Consider the following 22,214-nt stretch of genomic DNA (forward strand, 5'->3'; position numbering starts at 1 on the left):
GCAGACTCTTCACAACGAAGGATCACTTCTTCTTGAAGGCAGGGAAGGTTTCGCAGTACGCAGTCTACTGACCCGCAGCTGCTGCCTCTCTGTTGGACTCCGGTACTGCACCTTACTCACGAGACGTTGTAAAAAAAAAAAATGGGTGGGAGGCGAATGCAGTAACCACTCAGCCAACGCCACAGTCACCCCCGTCATGCGGGCCGGATGAGAATGTCTGGCGGGCCGGATGTGGCCCGCGGGCCGCCAGTTGGTGGTCACTGATGTACGCATTCAAACACTTGTTCTGTTACCAGCTGTATTCACCTTGCAGGTGCAGCTCTGTGGCTTTGATCCTGGATAAAGTGTTTAAGTCATGGATGTTTAAAGTTTAACTTCTTCATATGTCTAATATTATAGTTGACTTTTCATTCAGGAAGTATGACGCTGCGCTGTCAGTACGCTTCTCCATGTTTGTGATTGGTCGAATGCTCCAGATACCACCCCTTTCATGTGAACGCGCACCTAACTAGATAGGACACGGCTGGCTTGAGCGAACGAGTTGATAACCAGCGTCGTAGGACAGTTTAGCGAGAGCGGCTTCGTTTTGGATTAAGTCAACCGGATAACTCAAAACATATCCAGGATATGTTGAACTAGATTCGTAGTATACCCCCCAGGTTAGCCGCTCAGCATAAGTTACCATGGAGATCTAGCCCGCTAAAAAGAGAACCAGCGTCGTAGGACCGGAAACCCCGAGTTTTCCCTGAAGTTAGCTCGCTAAGCGAAAATCCGGCTTCGTCGTACAGGCCTCAGGGAGAAACCCCAAATACATCGAAGCACAAAGATAAAACTATCAGAAACTGGATAGTCAGGGCGGATGGAGAGCAAACAGATGGGGTGTCTACGGTCAAAGCTATCTGCAGGCTTTCTCCTGTGTGCATACTAACATCAGATTTCAGTTTGCAGGAGATGTTTCCTCCCTGTGGATTGAATCCTGGATGTCAGTTAACTCCAGCTATAAGAAAAGCCTCTGAGAGACTAAAGTTTGTTCCTTATTCAAAAAGATTTCCCCAAAACGCCACGACTCATCTCTGCTGCTGATAAGAAATGGATTCTGTCCAGCGCACAGTTCTATGTTTGGGCATCTTCTGGGTTTATTAGAGAGCAAGTGGAGAGGAGACACATAGAAAACACACAAGGCTACATTTGACCTGATGTTGTGGTTTTGTGTCTCAAACTACTATCATGTTAGACCAAGAAGAGAAGTACACCCTTATGTGTTGACTGGAAATATCAGCATTTCTAGTATTTTTGTTTAAAAAATGACTTTTAACTTAACAAAATATTTTTTTTAATTGGTCTATGTTTGGGCATCTTATGGGTTTATTAGAGAGCGACAGTGGAGAAGAGACAGGAGACAAATGCCCAAGGGTACATTTGACCTGGTGTTTCAGTTTTGTCTCTCAAAACCCCAACAATATTACATTTGCTTTCATGTTAGAGCAAGATAAGAGTTATATCCCTATGTTTTAACTCAAACTATCACATTTTGTAGTATTTTTATTTGTAAAATGACTTTTTACTTGACAAAATATACATTTTCTACTGGTGGACTAAATCATTATAGCCTTACCAGCCATAGTTATGGACGTATATCCAATATTGCAAATTGTTTCTTATTGGAAGATTTACTTTTACTTTAGAAAAATATTTTTATTTTGTTTTTTATCCTAAAACTCACTTCTAAATTCTTATATTTTTATCAATATTTTGTTCATCTTTTATTTATTTCTCTATTTTATTAAAAAAATAGTGCAACAAAATCCTAATTGGCTAATTGTAATCCCTTCTACCCGTGGTGTTTATTTTCTCTAATTGATTGACAGAGAGATCAGAATACCTTTATTAGTCCCACAGATGATGTTCCTGTCTCTAGCCACTCGCTGCAGGTGAGCTGTTATTGTACTTCGTGCACCTGACCTGTGGCCTTCAGGCTCCGCCCCCTCTGACATCATCTCTCTGATCTGTGTGTGTGAGCACAGAGCCATATTTAGCTCGGTGTAATCAGTGGTGAGTGTACCTGCGTGGTGTAAACACACCTGCTCTCTCGGATGGATCTAACATTAATTTAATGAGCACCTGAAGCAGTCCGCTCACAGCCGCCTTCATCACACACACCTGGGGTAAGGTCTCTATTAAATATAGAATGACTCAACAGGTAGTCTTTATGTTGTAGTCGAGGGAAAACCAAAGAGTTAGACTGTTAATCTGGAGGTTTGGGTCCTTGTTTTGAGATAATTCCTCTGGGCATAGTTGACTGCAACACACCTCCAAACCTGCCTAACAACGCCTTTCCTTAGATTACCCTTTAATGGCTTTGTTATCAAAGTGTGTGCCATTCAATTACCTTTGAATTGTCTTCATGTTGTTTTACAGAAAGACAGTTTGTTAGAGCTATTAATTCCTTTCTGATACTCATCTTATATTATTATAAAGGTCCTGATTTATTTATGGCAGTATAGTAAATAAATGCTGTCTCCAAACCATTTCTCTTTGTCAATGAGACACCTTCTGAACTATTGATACTCGTCCATTTTGTTCACAGATATTCAAGGTGATATTTTCTCCTCAATTACCACATTTTGTATGGTTTGTACTCAAATGCTGTATCTGGCAGGATTAAATGGCTTTCAGTAAAGATAAATAAGATAAAAGGACCTGAATGCAGGAACTGATTGCAGACATTTCAATATAGTTTTTTGCACAAATGCAGAATGAGAATTTGGATGATAAGACAATGTTATGTTCATGACCTTTAATTGGGTATTTCTCTGCATACATGCAAGCATTGCACGTCCAAGTTTGAGCCTTGGGAGACATATCTGAAAAGGTCAAAATGCAAGACTTTTAGTCCCTAGTATTTATGAATACTCCTAACATCGTCTTAAATTGGTTTGAATCCCCTTTACGAACCATTGTTACTTAGGGAAGAAACATGGTCGTCAATGCAATATCTTGGTCATTTAATCTGCCTCTGACGTGGTTGAACAATCAGCACCTCGAGGCTGATTACCTCATCATATATTTAGATAATGACGTAACAATCTCAGTTCGAAGTTCATCTTTTTTATAATTGTTCTGTTTGGGAAATGGAGTGATTTCTGTGAGCTGAAATGCATGTGATGTAGACGGGGAATCAGTGAGGGAAGTGCACGTTACTGGCAATCCAGTTCCCAAAAACCACTGCAGCCGTTTCAGTTTCACACCATTTTCTAACACATTTCCTGCATTACAGAGAGTGGGTTGAAATGTTATCATGCTGGAAGGACCGTAGAGAGATTACCAGTGTAAACACACACACACACACACACACACACACACACACACACACACACACACACACACACACACACACACACACACACACACACACACACACACACACACACACACACACACACACACACACACACACACACACACACACACATATTTGTGGGTAATTTAGAGTTTCTGATTGACCAAACATGGAGAATCATTGGCCGGAACTTCTTGCAGTGAGTTGATAACAACCCAAATAGCATTATGGGGAGCGTTGGTGACGTGCATGCTTTTAATCGCAAGTTAGTTGGTTTGTTAATTGAAATGCTGTAATCTAACCACATGCATTACTGCAGAGGGGGTTAATCTGATCTGATTTGCCTCGTCAAGGATTCTCTAAACCTCTAACCTGTGAGATGGGACTTTCCTTTTTCTAAAGCTCCAACGTCTCCTTGTCTTTTTGTGTGTTTTCTTTGCTTCTCATCCCCCAATTTAGTCTTCTTTCCAACATCCGTTTATTTCACACATCACGTTAAATGAGGAAGTTGCCTGTGACATTTCCTATCATTTTAAGAGATGTTCGACCTTCTTTAAATACGTTGACATCGTCATTGCTCACCTGCATATCACTCATCATCCTTTGATGCAATTCAAGGTTCAAGGATGTATTGGCATTAGCACCGTAGCTACAGTGTAGATATGGCAATGAAACACTGAAGTCCCAGGCTCCTCCAACAGTGCAGTATGAATATATTGAGGACATAGAACAAATAAAACAGATAAAATAGTGCAAGGGAATGTTTTGAGATGTGCAAGTCAATACAAATAAAATAGTGCAAGTGCAGCTAAATTAAAGTAACAGAAATGTGCCCTGTTGATTATGTTATATGTTTCTACTGCAGTTTTCTGGGCCATGTTGAAATGTTCAGTGCAAGTATATAGTCTAACCCTAACCATAGCCTTATCACAGTTTCAGTCGTCCATCTAAATAGTAGCCGGAGTCTTTTTTGTAAACGGTCACAATGCTTGAAACGTAGCAGCAGCCACTTTTATTTGCTAAAGGAAAAGTTGGAAATGATATACCTTTTTTGACGTGTCTTTATGTTAAGAAAGAGGCTACCGCTAGCAGCTAGCTAAGTTGAGCATACATTTGAGTTGATGTGTGCTATCTTCGGGACGACTAACTTCTACAAACAAAGTCACTTTTGAAGGTGCTTCGGGTAGTCCAAGTCTACAATGTCTCAATTCAGATTCTTCCCTTAGTACACTGGATGTCCTGCACTTTGAAATGTATTCATTGTGGGAATTGTAATTGTGTAGTGTTGTCACAAATCAGATACAAATACTGCGCCCTCATCGTAAATGACAATTGCGGCTGTTGGCTAGCTAACTAGCTAGCAACCATCATTTGCGGTTACAGTTTATTGTTGTCAACTATTTTATTTACAGACTACTCAGCTAACCCTAAAATTAATGGTGGCTTCTTTTGGTACCAGTAAAGTGGTAGGATAATTAAAAAGTGAAAACAACTCGACAGTATAACCTTTATATGTAAAGGGCTGTGTTTACCTGCTTTTTGATGGTTATGAGAGCACCGTCCGGGTACTTAGACTATTTGGCCATACTTCACATAAGGACACACTGATGCACTCGAAAAAGCACATTTTAAAGTACACAAGTACACAATTTGAGACACAGCATATGTCTGCTGATTTAATTCATGGTACAAAGTCAAGTCAAAGTCAACTTTATTGTCAATCTTTCAGTTTGTGTGTACAGACAGATCGAAATACCGTTTCCCACAATCCAGAATACAAAAGAAATATATATAAAACTGAACATGTATGCAAATATGTATACATATATATACACACATTAAGACCTAAATAAAAGCACAACAATCAATATATACAAAATAACAGTCACTTCAATATCTTTGAGAATGTACATTAGTGCCAGACTGTCCATAGCAACGTAAAAAAAAGCGTCTGGCTTCATATTTACCCGACAGACGAGACAGAGGTTTCATTCGATTTCTGCAAAAAGTAAACAAACAGATTCCCCAATATGTTCAACCATATCTTTTTTTTAAATGTCTACAAAGCCCCTCGTGGTTTCTGTGTGGAAACAGAGGGGGAAGGTATCAAACCTGGGGAGGAGCGCTGATCAAGGCGCAGACCCTGATTACAGGCCGGCCCTCTTGTGAGCCTCACAGTAAGATAATGCTATCTGGGCCCACAGGTATTCGGTTTCAGCGGAGAGGGTAATAACTGTCACCAAACACTGAGGAGACCTTTCATCGAGCGGCCTTGTGTCGTCAGCCAGCATTTGTGTGCAGTCTCCGCACACAGGCAGCTTTTGTGTGTCAGGGTGAGGTCACATCACCACCCTGGCCTCATATCTGTCCGCAGAGACAATGGCAAGGTTTGATTAAATCAAACAGCCGTGACTATCTAAATGGTAGTCAACATTGTGTGTCTAAGTTACTGTTGTGATGTGGTTGTTCAGGAAGGTGACGTAGCTCCGACTCATTTAGCCGTGCCCGAGGAAACACGCAAGAGTTGAACACAGACCAGACGCACTTTGCCCTCTCTGGGGAACTGTGTTGTGGAGCATAGCAGTCTGTAATGGTAACTAGTGGTTAGAGAAAGCTTGAGAGGTTAAACAAACATCAAACCCAACTGAGCCACACAGGGCTTTAATGCTCTTATTGTGTGCACCTTTTGAAGCCTCTATGCAAATGTTATACATCCTTTTTGGAAATTAGCTTTCAATATTTTTATTTTCAGGTGAGACGATACAAAAAACACAATAAAACCCACAACAATAGCTATAACCCTGGACCATTCTTCCTTCGTGTACGGCAGCCGTTTATAAAGCACTGAATGGTTCAGGCCCAAAATACATTCTGACCTCCTGCTAAATGATGAACCATCCAGATCTCTCAGGTCTTCAGGGACTGGTCAGCTTTCTGTCCCCAGAGTCAGAACTAAACATGGAGAAGCAGCGTTCAGTTATTATGCTCCAAATATCTGGAACAAACTCCCAGAAACCTGCAGGTCCGCTGCAACTCTGACTACTTTTAAATCCAGCAAGAAGACTTTTCTTTTTGCCGCTGCTTTTAATTGAAACTGAGCCGTTGTGTTCATCAGTAAAGTGGAACTTCTGTGTGAACTATTCATATCTTAATGCACTGTAACTTTTTATTCATGTACTTTTTCTGTTAATGTTTCTTTTATTATCTGTTACTGTTTTTAAATGCCTTGGTCTGAATGTCTTTACATTTTGTAAAGCACCTTGAATTGCCTTGTGTTGAAAGGTGCTATATAAATTGCCTTGCCTTGCCTTACGGCGCAATTGGGGACCAGGGAAATTAGCTTCTAATGTACCTCTGAGTTCCTCATGAACTGAGTTTAAGAAGTCTTGTGTTTAAGTTTGCTATGAAACTTTTATTTGGACGAAAAGGCAAACAAAGCCTGTCCGTTTTCATGTAGTGTTTCAGCAAAACCGTTAAACTCGATTTGATATCCATCCCATGCTCCAGCACTTCCTCTAAAGTGCATGACAAGGGAAAGACAGGGTCATGATGCAAGAATAAAAGGAAGTTGAGCACTGCATGAGCTCTGTCTACCAACAGGCTTAAATCAGTCTGAGAGCTGTCCCTTGGCACTCTTTATCTGACATTTGGTGAAGTTTTATATCCAAAGCTTCTTACTGTAACAGGAGGTCTTACATCTGAAGCTCAAGTGGGCATTCAACCCCTAAACCTGGCAGTGTTTGTGGACGGCTGCTAGTCTAATAGCTCTGGATTGGATGTTAAACAAAGAAGCCTGCGGGCGCTGTTTGGCATCTTCCACATGCTATCAATGCAGGCGTGGGAAGTAACGCAGTAGAAATACGTTACTGTACTTAAGTGGATTTTTCAGGTATCTTTACTTAAGTGTTTATTTTTCTGATGACTTTTTACTTTGATACTTTGACAATCAGGCTCGTTACTTTAGTTTGAATGCATGTGAGGTGAATTACGTTTCAAATGATTTGTGGCGGATGCACTATAATCATTTTTGTTTGATTTGTTGAAGCCTACATTTAGGCAAAGTAACCCATCTGCAATGTTGGCGACAGCAAATACAGGTGCTTTGTTTTAGTTGTTCTCGCTGAATGCATTCAGAATGGCAGTAATACAAGTTGAAGTGAAGCTCCTTTTCACTTATATACATATTATATTAATATGATGTAAGGTTCAAAAACAGCCAGTTTGAAAGTTACTTTTTACTGTGAGTACAATTCAGAGACTGTACCTTTGTACTTTTACTTAAAGGTCACCTATCATGCTATTTTTCGGCGATATCAAAGGTCTCAGATATATACAAAATATAAAAAAACATGTCTATGAAGTGTTTTGCTCTAAATACCAAACAGATCACCCATTCTAGCCATGCCTCATATCCCTCTATTTCACTTCCTGTTTCTAAAGTGCTGATTCGGGGATAAAGCTTTAAAAGAGGAGGGGTCTGAGCTCATGCGGGACCCGGCAGCTACTGTCTAAACTAAATACTGCCATGATGAAACGCCATATCATGGATTATCAAGGATTCTCTCTGAAACAGTTTGGAGCTCAAAGGCTTTCTCTCTTGCCGGTTATACCACAAGGTGAGTTCCTTTTTACTTCCTGCTTCTTCACACACATGCTCTCCAGTACAGGTTAGCTCTGAGTGTTAGCGATGCTAATGTAAACACCGACCATATTACGTCCAAAACAGTCGGGCATTGTTTCTGATAGCAACGTTTCTGATTGGGCCGTGGGTCCACATTTCAGATATGACGTCATATCGGACGCAAATCTGGATCAACTCCGTTGTTCCCCGTTTTTAGAGATTTGGGTACGGAGGAAAAGAGAGAGGGTTTTATTTTCTGACGCTGCGTGAGTTCCCCGACACACCGGGGACACATGTTGATGTAGAGAAGACATCAAAAAGTGCATTTTGCATGATAGGTCCCCTTTAAGTAAAAAGTTGAATCAGTACTTCTACTTTTACCAAAGTATTCTTTTACACAAGTATCTGTACTTCTACTTAAGTAAAGAGAGTGTGTACTTTTGCCACCTCTGTATCTATGAAAGAAATGGCACGCAGCAAGCAAAAGGTATCCAGGCCAGGTTGTCCTTGTAGTGTGTGTGTTGGAGAGTGTATTCCTGCATATTTGAGGTACAAACCCCCTCCTGTCTGTTGTCATCATGAAGCCGTGGTGTTGGATGCCACCTCAGGTCTATATTGGGCTTCTGTCCCTCTCTACAGGTGTCCCCATGTCCTTGACTTCAGTTATCTATGCTCAGCAATTCAATAACAGTGTCATGAAGAAGCAGCCCCAAGTCTCTGTTGTCCCTTTAACACGGAAATGCATTGACATTCTTCGAGTTAATTAATGACCAATGGGAGGTTTTTGACCCAGAAAGACTGCACCACGGGGCCATAAAACACTGATGGATAGTTGTACATTGCCTGTTGTGTACATTGAGTTCAAACAATGTGACCTGGTTTATGTTAAGTAGCTGCATACTGGACATTTCAGCAGCTACTAGCTTGTACTTTCTTCCCATCATTTAGCAAGAATGTGCTCTTTTTCAGCAGCACATGTTAACGTATAAACCCTTGATGTGTACAACCAAAATACATGTGTTCTCTAATCGGAGTTTGAAGTATTATTTGTTTGTTCTTCTCTATCTATAATTGGGTGGGTTTCCCCTCTCTGGACCGCCCTTTTATGGGTATGATTTGCAGGAAAGGCATGACAAGTTAAAAAAAGCATGTTTCTGGGCAAGAGCAGCAAGTGCTGAACATACTGTATCTATTATAAACTTTATTTTCCAATACTGATGCCACTTTGTTGATAAGATTAGCAGGCAGGCATCTCTGAGTGTCATCATTACCCTGTACGTTTAAAAGGGCAATGCTTTGCTGCAAAAGTGCACATAGATCATGGTTGTAAGGTGGAGTAACTCACTTGGATTATGCATAAAACAATGTTATTTCCTGAAGCATTTCGGTTTTGAAATACTTCATAATCTAACTGAAGAAATTTGACCTGCACCTAATCACGCTTTAGTAGTTTAAAGAGATGTGACCTTCGGACAGGAGGAGTCGGATGTTCCTACAGGAAGTCTCAGAGGGAGTGGTGCTGACACGAGAGATTAGGTTGATGCCATCACGGTCATTAACCTCTCATCTACCCACTGTTTACCTATCATCCATGGTCAATCATCTCTTTGATCTGGAGGGTTTTGAAAAAGACCTGTCGCCATAATTAATACATTGACTTATCGTACGATAAATAAAAATGGACTCGATAACTTTTCTGAGCTCGATAAATTGCCGTTTACATGCGTGTTTGTTGACATAAGGATGTGACCAGAATTTTAGCCCGGCGCGCTGTGAGGGGCGGGGCTCACACACAGCCAGGCCAGGACACTCCGCGTGCAGCAGTGTAGCAGCCAAATTAATAATATAGAGACAAGCGGAGACAACGTGTGACTTACTCGAGGGGAATTTGAAGTTAAATGGAATTGGTTGAAAAACCTAATAGCACATCTCCGGTGTGGGAATATTTTGGATTTAAGCCAAATCAACGAGGCAAATTTACGGACTTGAGCTGGGGGTGTGTCGCATTTGTTTTAAAAAGGTAGCAACAAAAGCTAGCAATACGACCAACCTTAATATATTTGAATATTATTTCATTTGCAATGTTGACTGTTCAATAAAAGGTTCTGTTTGAAAGGATGTACTTGAATTATTATTATATATTATCATTAATAGTGGTCTAAAATGGTCTTACAACGGTGCCGACAATATTATCGTTTATCGCAATAATTATTATATATATAATAATATATATATAATTATATATTATTATCCGCGAAAATGTATCGTCCAACAAAATTAATTATCGTGACAGGCCTGTGAGAGGCCTTTTAGAGCAGGGGTTCCCAACCTTTTTTTTCATATCTTCATACAGCGGGAATCCAAATTAATTAATCCTGAGTCCAATAACCGTCAAAGTCACTCCAATAGTGCTCCTTAATTACGCTTTCATCCTCCTTTAACACAATACATCACATTCATCCAGTTTGTGACAGTAGTTGTAGCATTTTTGAGACTTTTAAACTTTAATTACCGCTGCTGCGCCCCCCCAAATGACTCCTGTTGGAAGTCCCCCCCCTTGTGTGTGTGGGGGGGGGGGGCGCAACTTCCAACAGGAGTCATTTGGGGGGGCGCAGCAGCGGTAATTAAAGTTTCAAAGTCTCAAAAATGCTACAACTACTGTCACAAACTGGATGAATGTGAAGTATTGTGTTAAAGGAGGATGAAAGCGTAATTAAGGAGCACTATTGGAGTGACTTTGACGGTTATTGGACTCAGGATTAATTAATTTGGATTCCCGCTGTATGAAGAAATGAAAGGACGGCGGAAGTGGAAACAATTCACAAAGGCATTAAACTGTTTAAAACACATGCTCAAAGTCAGCCGGATTTTGCCGATGTGTTTATGTGGATTCAAAAGTCGTAAATAATCTACAAAATGGAGGAGACCGATCTGATCGGAGCAACTGACAAATAATCCAACTGAAACCGGCATGGACAATGACTGTTTTAAAAATGTGCTTATCCAGAAAAGCCTGGTTTGGACACTTTACGCGCAGAAGAAACATTTATATAGAAATAATTATACATTTCTGTCTTTTTATGCCTTTAATACTAACTTGAATTTGTATTGAAATTAATAGATCAATTATTTTTTATATTTTATTGTAATGTAGAGACAAGGCTTTTAGTGACAATCATGTATTGCGTTAAAATTATATTTAAAATTCTAAATATGATACTTGGCCTCAAATCATCTGAGGCCTGGCGCCCCCCCTGCGGTCTTTGGCGCCCCCCAGGTTGGGAACCACTGTTTTAGAGGATGGTGTCAAAGACGGAAACAAGACATAGAAGTACAGACATGTTTTATTTGAAGAAATACTTACCTACATTTGGGTCATTTTTGTTATGCTTAGTTATAAGGCTTGGCTTACTCACAATTCTAAAAGTTGAAATTCACCATATCAAAGATTTCCTGGGGACTTATTAACCTATAGTAGTTCTGTGGAGCTGATCTTGAGTAGTTCCAGGTTTGATTAACTTGTGCATGGAGACGCATTTCAACCCTTGGTTTTATATTTTTCCACTGATCGACAGAGGACTGTGAAAAGCTAAGATTTATAGCAGTGTGCCAGCAACGGCAGGAAAGATGGCTGAATGTAAACAATGTTTTAACACTGCTTTGCAAGAGTATTATGAGGAGGCAATACATGTGTTAGACTTAAAAGAAGAACTATGCACATAGAAAACTTGTTTATGTCAGAAAACTCCACCGGGTGCTTTTAAGTTTTGTAAGAATACAATCAAATGTATCATTGAGACACCTCATCCAAATAACCAGACTCAGTGAAGCTTCTCCTGTCGCTTATATTGGACCCAAAATGGTGTTTACTTCACCGTGACATTACCATTGGATGTTCATGTCTGATTCCCACTGAGAGAAGAAGGCAACATGATGACCCATGTCTCAGAGGACACATTAACAGACAGAGCTGCACGAAAAGTCTTTATCACTTTAGTCACAGTCTGCCCTGTAACTGTGGTTGTGTTGCAGCTATTGATCGGAGAGGGTGTAGTCGGATTATTGAGGTGTGAAGCTAATCCTGTTCATCCTCCCATTCACGCTGCAGTCACATGGCTATAATGGCTTAATTTGATAGCCAAGTGGAAGCCATAACCGCTCCATTCACAACCCTGATTTGGCGTTTCACCATTTCTATTTCAGCATTGAGGGTCTCTGGATTTACCGGTTGATTTGAAACGGCCGTGCACTTGAACGTGGCGGCTGCTTTGTGGCCGTTCTACTGCAAGAAAATGCAGTTTTTGAAAGCAGTTCAAAGGCAGTTTCTGGCATAATGGAGACTCTTAAGGAGCTCGACTGAAGGCTGGCTGCTCCAAGTGTTTTAGCCAGAGTTAATGGGTTGTGTAATCTCTATAAGCAGGTGTCGGGTGGCCGTGGGGTGAGTTTACGGGATGTCATTTCTCAAGGTTCTTCTGTTACCAGAGAGAGAAACAGTTTGGTTTGGATACAAGGTGCTTTCACTGAATGATATGGACAATGTGCAGGTTTTTATTTACATACCTTGAAGAAAACAGATTGCAGATAAGAAGACTATATGCTTAAACGTGAGATTTAGGGGAGGCAATTATAGTCTTTTGATAATTGGACTCACTAAAAATATCCGTTTCACACCCATTTCCTTCTTAACCCTTATGTTGTGTTGGGGTCTCCCGTGACCCGTTTCAAGGTATATTATAACTACCCACTAGTTTTTTTTTATTGGAACTATAGTTAATAATTTAAAGTTGTAAAAACGTTTTTTGGGGGGGGGGAATTGTATTCTAATATTAGTCTATTACAGTCAGATAACATCATTATCCACTGTCTTCACTATAGGGAATATAATAAGTGAATTTAATCCCATTTTCTACTTAGAAATATGTGTTTGGGGGCCATTTATAATAAAATGACAACAGGATTGTGAGGTTGTGGATGCATAATAAGTTAGTGATGATGTAGTTAAAACAATACGGGATGATAGTCATTATGTAACACCATGAACAGAAACAGCTTTCGACCACAACACAAGGGTTAAGTAAACCCAATCTAAAGGGTTGGATTCTTCTGTTTTCTCTATCTTCTCCAGTTTGACCATTGTAGCAGACACAACCTGACACTGTAATTTCACCTTTATAAATCCAGGTATTATCCTCAGCCCCAAAAATGTCTTGTTCCAGTAAATTGCCTGTGTCCCTCTGAGAAAATACTGCTGCTTGTTGTGACACAGGAATCAGTGAATTGTCATTTCTGTATTTTCCAGTCCTGAGAATGATCCTACAGTTGTGGTTATTTTAGAAAACCCCCTGTGTACTTCCTGAATGATTTTCTGCTGCCCAAGAACAACTGTCACTCTCCCATAGTGTGGTTAGCAGATATCAAACTGGCTTTAAGAAATGTTTTGTATGTCAATGAAAGATCAAGTGACTCTTTTGAAATGGTGTCTTGGAGTGTTGAAGTCGAGAAAGTCTGCAGCTAGTCTTTATTAGGTCATTGTTTTACTGTGGTTTGATAACTGTCCAGTTGAATCCTGCCTCTAATCAGACCCTAAGATATATACAACAGTGGGTTGAATCAAACAAGCTAAGACGGGCTGAAAGCATGCTAGCTGTTTAGCACAACATGACAACATAAGTGCCAGAAACTGTGGAAAAAGCTCAGTTAATATAAAGATAAATATACATTTTCTCTGAAGTATGTGGTTATTATTGGACGTACATTCATCAGGTGGCCAGCAGTTAAATCCAAAGCAATTGTTTGTGCACACCTTAGCCTTAGCTTTCTATATTAGCCACATTAGCTCGGTTGCTTGTGTTTTCTGTGGGTCAGGGTTTCCCTGCGGGTAAGAAAATCGTGGATTATTAAAAGCACTATCAGTCATATATAATCAACCAATGCATCAGTCAAGTTTTGCAGTTTTAAATTACACTATAGACCAAAATATAAAGGCTATAACTTAGAAATGTAGCTTTTCAATTCAGAAAACGGGTGTGTTAAATAGTTTCATGTTTATGTAAAGTCTTTTTTGAATCATCCACAAAGCAGTCAAGAATACAGTAAAGTATTTTTCCCCACTACTTTGCCTCTGAAAGAATATAGAGAACCCTTTTAACAACATATACGCTTCATTACACAAGCTCTCAGTTACCCTCCTCAGATGCCAGGACATGTTTGAACTAACCCTACTTCAGAAAGGCTAACTAGCTTAGCTTCACACCCACACTAAAGTGACGTTTTGGAAGCATGTGTTTATGTTAAAGGCCCTCCAGGAATCCAAAGCAAGCAGTGGAGCAATCCCATCCTGTGATGATGCATTATTCTGAATCAGCTTCCTCTTTGTGTAACTTTCATATCTGAATCATATCGCAACAACCCAGAAACAAAGTGACCATATGTGTGGGTCTTGGTTTGGAAAAGGATCTGGTTAATGGCTGTTACGTCCCGGCTCGGGGAAAACGGAAAGTAACATAAAACCAGTTGGAATTGGTAAATTAGAAGTTGTTTATTGAGAGAGTTCAATAAGATTGGCAACAAGCAGCCACACTCAAAACAAAAGGGCCACAAAGGCACCGGTTTAAATAAACAAACAAAGGAACTAAGGGAGACTTTCAGACCCCATTTACACGGGAGCAAACGGACCAAATTCGTTTTCAAAAAAGTCTCACACGAGACCACTGGAAACACTGTAGTACATGTGCCGGGCCTGTAAGTGGCGTTGTACTTCTGCCACAAAATACACCAAAAGCAGCGAAGAAGACCCCCGAGCATGGTTACCATGGTTGCCCTTCTGTTTATGCCCCGCGGTGGATTTAGCAACATCTAGTTCATGTAGTTCTCCATGTCCACTTGTTGCCGATGGTTGAGGAGCTGTAGATTTTGCACTAACATCTGTAGCATGGTCAGTAGCAGACAGTAGCTAAAAATGAAAAACAGGTATGAAATACTATATGGCAGTAAAACAAGAATATCGTTTAAAAGGGGAGTGATTTGTAAAATATCCATAAAGAAAACCTGTTTACAGTTGTGTTTCATCTGGGTGCTGAGAGAGGTATCCATAGATCTCTTCATGTTGCTCTCAAAGTTCACCAGATTGATGCTTTCAACTTCAATATTTAAAAAAAAATCTTCCCGGGGGACCATCCCCCTGGACCCCCCTAGAAGAGGTGAGGACCTAGAGGAGGTGAGGACCCCCCTAGAGGAGGTGAGGTCCGCCCCCCACTCGTAAAAAAATAGCACTTACCCCTGCCTATATGCCGTGAGCTGATGATGGAGCCTTCGTTGTAACAGTAATTCAGATGCAATCAGCCTATAAAAGGCCTCAAATTGGAAACACTGTCTGGGCCGTCTTTTTCACTCAATTCTGCAATAGGTAGATCTCGCCTTTCACCTAGGCCGAGGTCGGTGATCTTGGGCTTAAAATGGTTGGTGAGCACTGAGCTAAGCTAACAAAAATAGGCTGTTACAAAACACAGCGGTTAACAGCAGTTAACGTTGTACTTAAGATACACAGATACACAGATATAGGCAGTGGAGCAATCCCATCCTGTGATGATGCATTTTACTGAATCAGCTTCCTCTTTGTGTAACTTTCATATCTGAATCATATCGCAACAACCCAGAAACAAAAGTGACCAAATGTTTGAGTCTTGGTTTGAAAGAACATATGGTTAATGGTCGTGTGAGCTAATGAGTACACAGTCATTGTGATTCCCATTTTTATCAATGTCACCTAAATCCATAACATGTAAAATCTTAGTAATGTTTAGCTGGGGAAATATGGCGGAGGGAGTAGTATCCTGTGGCTACCGTTAAACAACAACTAAACCTCATATCTACTGTTTAATGTAGTCTTTGATCGAATGAACGCGATAGCTGAGAAATAAGGTGATTTGAGAGTATCCATAAAAAAGTGCTATGAATTTACACAATCAAATGGATACACATTTTATCTGAGGACACACCTGCAGCACCATGGTAAGCTCTTGTCTTCCCAGTAAAAGGTTTATAAAAAAAGGTATATTAAGCAAAATAAATAAAGCTCCTTCTTTAAGACAATATCATTTTTTAAGGGCGTATTGCCGGGGTAGCACTGTTGTGTTTAGCTGTAAAAAGAGCCAGAAACCTTCATTGGATGAACTGTAACTGTCATCAACACTTTGAATCTGGCAACCCATCTTTCCAATATTTTGCAAAGGTTTAGCACCAAGTGGTGTCTTTTTAAAATGAAATATCAGCCAACTATGAAGTTGAGTTGATCTGTTGAAGCACCCTTGAGACGGACCCTAACCCTAAAGCTGCATTCACATGATACGTCATTTTCTCTTTGCTCACTGCGAGGTTGGGCGCAGAGTCTTGCTCTTAAAAAAAGCTAGTTTAGTTTCTTTGGTTACCTCCTCTGCTAGCTTGCACCGCTAAATATATAATATTTTATACTGTAAACTGTATTTAAATAATGTGCGGGCACGTATGCATGTTGGTATGGATGTGTGAGCATATGTTTATGTGTGTATATGTTTATATAGATATATATTTATTCGTTTTATGTGGAAATGCACTGCGAGTAGTGCTGCGTACCTGGACTCACATTTAGGTTCAGGTCCGGACTTATAAGTCCGGACCTGAACCCATGGCTTGTGTCAAGTTGTGTGAGTAACTAAAGTGAACTTATTGTGAGCTAATTATCAATTGAAAATCAACTCATAATCAACTCAAATTCAAACTCGTCAGGTTTATTGTGCTCCCTTCCAACTTGTGTCTACATTTCTCTACAAAGTACAAATGTAAAAAAAAACACTTTTTGCCACTTAGTCTACAAATAACTTATGACAGCAACTACAGTGAACTACTACAAAGTTCAAACATGTCTTTCATTTAGCAAACTAAAGTAACCAAACAGTCCCTGAGCTGACTGAGCCTAAATCCCTAAAACGTTGCTGAAAGGTAGTGTAGAGTAGACTATACGCATTAAACTGTTACACACCTACTGTACAGTATACACACTGTAGTGACTGTACAGTCAGAGTGTAATGTACTGTCTGTACACCATGTCTTTTCTACAACTCTACATGTGTACATTATACAGTACATATACATACATAGTGATGTACATACATACTGTTAGAAATTAAAATCAATGTTGATATGGCGTAATTTTGAATTAAATACACTATTTAATTTAAATCAGTTTTATTCTGAAAAGACCGGAAGTTCACACTATTAACTTAATACTTTTATTCTGAAAATTCTTCACTTCCGGTTAGCATTAGCATGTGGCGAAATGCTACGTTTTCAAACCGTGAATCGAAGGTGAAATGACATGTGATGTTGTACACTGAGCACACTGGGATTAGCACTCATTTATTGACGCTGAATAACGTTTATCAGGGAATGTTTAAATAACCACAGACACCAGAATATATGTAAGTGCTAGTTTTTTTGCGAGTCCAAGTACCGGTTCCCGACGTTCCGGTTTTAACCGGACTTGAACCGAAACTTTTTACAAGTCCAGTACCGGTTCGGCGTACCGGTACGCAGCACTAACTGTGAGGATTGCTTTTTAAAATGTCGTTGTACCTGGTGCGATGACAATAAAGGAATTCTATTCTTCTATTCTATTCTGTTATCTGATTGGTTTTGGGTTGAAAGGGCAGCGGTTATCAGGACAAAGTTGAAATAATTTGTACTTCAAACGCAGAACTGCTTAATCAGGAGATTTAGGGAGTCAATTATAGTCTTATGATAATGGCTCTCACTATAAATGTCTGTTTCATACACATTTCCTTCTTAAGGAAACTAAAAGGTTGAAATAATTTGAATTTTCTGCCTACATTTCGAGCAGTGTGCGACACCAAGGGTAGCGCAGGCCTCACCGCTCTCTCAATAGAAACACTTACGAATATTAATAAAGAGAAAACTAACAAATGTCTTATTCAAACATAAAGGAACAGATGAGCCTGCTGGAGACATCATGCGAGAGTCTTATCAGTCCAAGACGTGCATGTTGTATTGAAGCTGGTCTCTGGGCACTTAAGGCAAGAGGATTAAGCTCCAGAGTATTATTAGAGCTACTGATTATCCTCTAACCTGATGCGCTTAATTCTGACCGGGCCTATTTATTCAGCAGAGAAGAAGAAACATGTCTGGATTGGGTTGCAGAGTGAATGGTCTCGTTGATTTGTCGAGTCCAACATTGACACTTTTGGTGTTTTCTGCTGAACTCATTAGGTCCCGGCCTTTTGTCTCTGAGGGCTTCATGTGATTAATGTGCTGAAGCAAAGACTTGTTTTGGTGCCAGCTGGGAAAGGCAAACAAAAGTCAATTGTCTTCAAATAGCGGCGAATAATACGTGCTCTCGAAGTCGACCAGTCCCTTGACTTATTGATGAATGAACGAAAGGCCAACATCGTCTCAAGAAAGTGCAACGAAAAGGTTTCCAATCCCTTCGTTCTCGAGTCTATCGCTGTAATATGTTTTCTTGGATATTATTACACACCCACTGCTGCTGACCTTGTGCCAAGAAAACAGCTCTGCGTCCCAGACTTGAAGTAGAGAATCAAACGTGAACCTGAGCCAATGAATCAGAATCAAAGTAATGTGTTTTGGTGCTGTAACTCATCGTTACTGTTTGCTCGGTAAGGATGAGACACAAGTAGTTTGTCTTTGCTTTGAATAAACGAGCACAAATGGAGACTTGGCCGTTTTGGTTGGATGATGAGTGTGTGTGTGTGTTCCCGTATGACTCAATGTGGGTCTGTTCATGCACTATAAACCTCCCACAAAGTGTTGGGAAAACTGCCAGGGTCAAGCTTAACTGTCACCTTGTCAGCAACAATCTTCTGATACTGCTAGAGCTGATGTGAACAACCAAAAGCCATCATGCCCAGTGTTATCTAAAGCAATTTGTTTGCAGGTTTTTTTTTACTCCAGCAAAACACAACCCTGGCTCATTTCACACTTTTTATATTTCACAGAGCTTGAAGGACAGTCAATATTGGACTTGTGTTTGTTAGAAAGCCAGAATGACTTACTATGAATGCTAATTTGACTTCATGTCTGGAGATAAATAAACATTGAGCACAAATAAACGTTATGAAGGAGACAGTTCAGCCCAAAATCCTTAATGCATACTTTCCCTCTTACCTGTAGAGCTAAATCAATGCAGAGTTATGGGATGTAGAAATATCTGCTTGCTGTTTAATGTAATGCAACTAGACTTAACTCGACTTGGGGTGTTCAGAAGCGCCAAAAACACATTTAAAAACATTGTAATGTAATTGTTTGTCCTTTAAACAAACAACATCCGGCAACCTTATTGATGATTGGCTGGTTAGCACATTAGCTAGCTCAGCGATGCTACAGGGTGTCCGCGGGGTCTTAAAAAGTATTACAAATTGATGAATCAATTTAGTGAAAATTAAGAATTTAAAAAGTATTAAACTGCATTTTCCAAGGTATTACATTTTGTAGCTTGTTTTCAATAAGTATCTAAATGGTCCAAAGAGGTTGTATTCTACAGTCTGCCTGAATGTAATCATGGCGTAGGTGTGTAGTGTGATTCTGTGTAGTTTATTGATGGCATCCCGTTGGGTTTGACGTCATCTGAACAGGACATCGCACGCTCACTGCTTGATAGCGCGAAGGTCCGTTTACGCCGGTTGCTAAGCAACATCGTTATGGGGAAATGCAAGTTTGCGTCCAAATGGTTGGAAGATAAGGAGGAAGGACAATCAATACTGTATACAGTCAATGTGAGGTGAAGTGTGTCGCCAAGGTAACCGGTTAGAACTCCAAGTGGTGATGAGGTCTTAAAATGTATGGGAAGGGTCTTAAAAAAGGTTTTACATTTGACTTCAGGATTCCTGCAGATACCCTGTGCTAGGTGATCTTACCCGTAGAGCTAAATCAATGTTGATTATTTTGGTCATATGGGATGTAGAAATATCTGCTTGCTCTTTAATGTAATGCAACTAGATTTCACTCGACTTGGGGTGTTCAGAAGCGCCAAAAAACATGTTAAAAAAACCCTTTAGTTTAGGAAATGTTTGTCATCTAACCAAACAACATCCGGCAACCTTATCCCTGTGCAGAAGAGAGCGTGCATCTACTCAAAGATGATTGGCTGGTTAGCATATTAGCTAGCTCAGTGTTGCTAGGTGTTACTCCACTACTTCCCACCTCTGTTTACAGTATATTAACAAACCTCAAAGCTATAACCTCTGATTGTCTCTTGTCGTTCCAGTGTCCAGGGACATGAAACTCAATCCACAGCAAGCTCCTCTCTATGTAAGTAGCACAACATATAATCTGTGTCACATTGTGTCTCTGAATGCCTCACACACACACACACACACACACACACACACACACACACACACACACACACACACGGTTCACTGTACATAGTTAAACCTCTGCTCAGGAGTGTGTGCAACCCCTAAACCTTCTATACCGTAGAAATGCAATGTAAATCTTAATCGCTTTATCTTTTGGTATTATTGTATTTATTTCAACAAGGATCGTGCACACAAATACATTGATCTCAGAAAATATATGAATTATGCCAGATTTGAGCTGATTTCTCATTTCCATCTGTGGTCCTTACATAACAATCAACAAACACTAAAAACATTGCAGAATCTCTATCACACAAACGTAATCTCCCTTGAGTTTTGTGGTCCTTTGTGTCTGAAATGATATACTGTATATAATATAAATACCTTACTGATATAAGAATAGGCATTGTGTAGACATCGCACCGTTTTTGTTAACCGTTTGGTTTTGGTTGTTATTATTTTCTTAAATATTTTTTCCAATTATATATTTTTTATTCTTGTTTCATTATATCCAAGGTTTGAATATTTTTAAGTATTAAAATGTATTTATCTTTTGAACGGATCATCATGCATTATTATATTTTCATTATGCATAACAATACAATAATTCCTGGTACAACATATTGTCCAAGTAGTCGTGGTAGTTATGGTGAAAGGGCTTATTATTTTTATTTTTATTAAGCGATTTCCACGCATGACCGAAAGAACGAGATCGCGGATACAAGCGGCCGAGATGGGTTTTCTCCGCAGGGTGGCTGGTGTCTCCCTTAGGGATAAGGTGAGAAGTTCGGTCATCAGGGAGGGACTCGGAGTTGAGCCGCTCCTCCTTCGCGTCGAAAGGAGCCAGTTGAGGTGGTTCGGGCACCTAGTTAGGATGCCACCTGGGCGCCTCCCTAGGGAGGTGTTCCAGGCACGTCCAGCTGGGAAGAGACCAAGGGGTAGACCTTGGACCAGGTGGAGGGATTATATCTCTTCGCTGGCCTGGGAGCGCCTTGGGATCCCCCAGTCAGAGCTGGTTGATGTCGCCAGGGGAAAGAAAGTTTGGGGCTCTCTGCTGGAACTGCTACCTCCGCGACCCGACCAAGGATAAGCGGGAGAAGATGGATGGATGGATGGATTTCCACGCAACAAGGCTTATAGATAGATAGATCTTTAATTTTGTCATTGAACAGGTACAACGAAATTACAATAAACTCAAGGTGCCAACACGCAACAACAAGACAATATAAAAACAACAAGACACTATAAAAACAATAAAAACAATAAATGGGACTTAAAAAAGACATGATAGGGAATATGTACATAAATAAATAATACATTCAATTTAGAGAGCTGCTGGGAGTCCCAGCAGCTTCTACTGAAGCCAGTCCGCAACTCCGGGGACTTCCGGCCGGGGACTTCGGGTGGCAGGATACACCGTGAAGTTGTTTGCGGCCTGCCAGTAAACCCAAAGCAGAAGAAGAAGAAGTGACGTCAGCGGCTTCATTTGCCTAATCCTCCCTCAGGGATTTATTCCGGTGTGAACGCAATCTGTACTTAGTTCAGGAGAACTAAAGAGTTCTCATGAACTAAGTACGGCAAAGTACTTGGTGTGAAAGCACCTATTGTGTCGTCTCTGGTAAAGATTATCATAATATCAGCAGCATAAAAATACAATAATTCCTGGTACAAAATATTGTCCAAGTAGTTATGGTGAAGGGCCTAATTCGTTTTATTTATTTTCGAGTTAAAGCTATGAAATCTATCTTTAGAGTAACTCATGATGAGATAAATAGTCAGTGGATGCCATGGGAAGTCTTGAAATTAGTTTGGGTGTTGAAGTGGAGCAAAGTCCCTCATTGTGCTGTCTCTAGTGAAGACTCCAGCCAAGGGGATCAACATCAAT

General features: G+C 40.2%; 1 protein-coding gene across 5 annotated transcripts in view; it reads left to right on the forward strand.

The window, feature by feature from the left end:
• LOC117541525 (A-kinase anchor protein 13-like) overlaps positions 1-22,214 on the forward strand; it is a gene marked incomplete at its 3' end in the record, with an annotated part of 76,556 nt that overhangs the window by 12,802 nt on the left and 41,540 nt on the right. Inside the window, 2 exon segments of one of the 5 annotated variants that reach the window (XM_034208711.1) lie at positions 2,033-2,165; positions 20,236-20,279. In XM_034208711.1, the coding sequence (XP_034064602.1) occupies positions 20,247-20,279 (33 nt within the window). 5 annotated transcript variants of the gene reach the window in all.

The sequence above is a fragment of the Gymnodraco acuticeps genome, unplaced genomic scaffold (assembly GCF_902827175.1).
Source record: "Gymnodraco acuticeps unplaced genomic scaffold, fGymAcu1.1, whole genome shotgun sequence".
NCBI lineage: Eukaryota > Metazoa > Chordata > Actinopteri > Perciformes > Bathydraconidae > Gymnodraco > Gymnodraco acuticeps.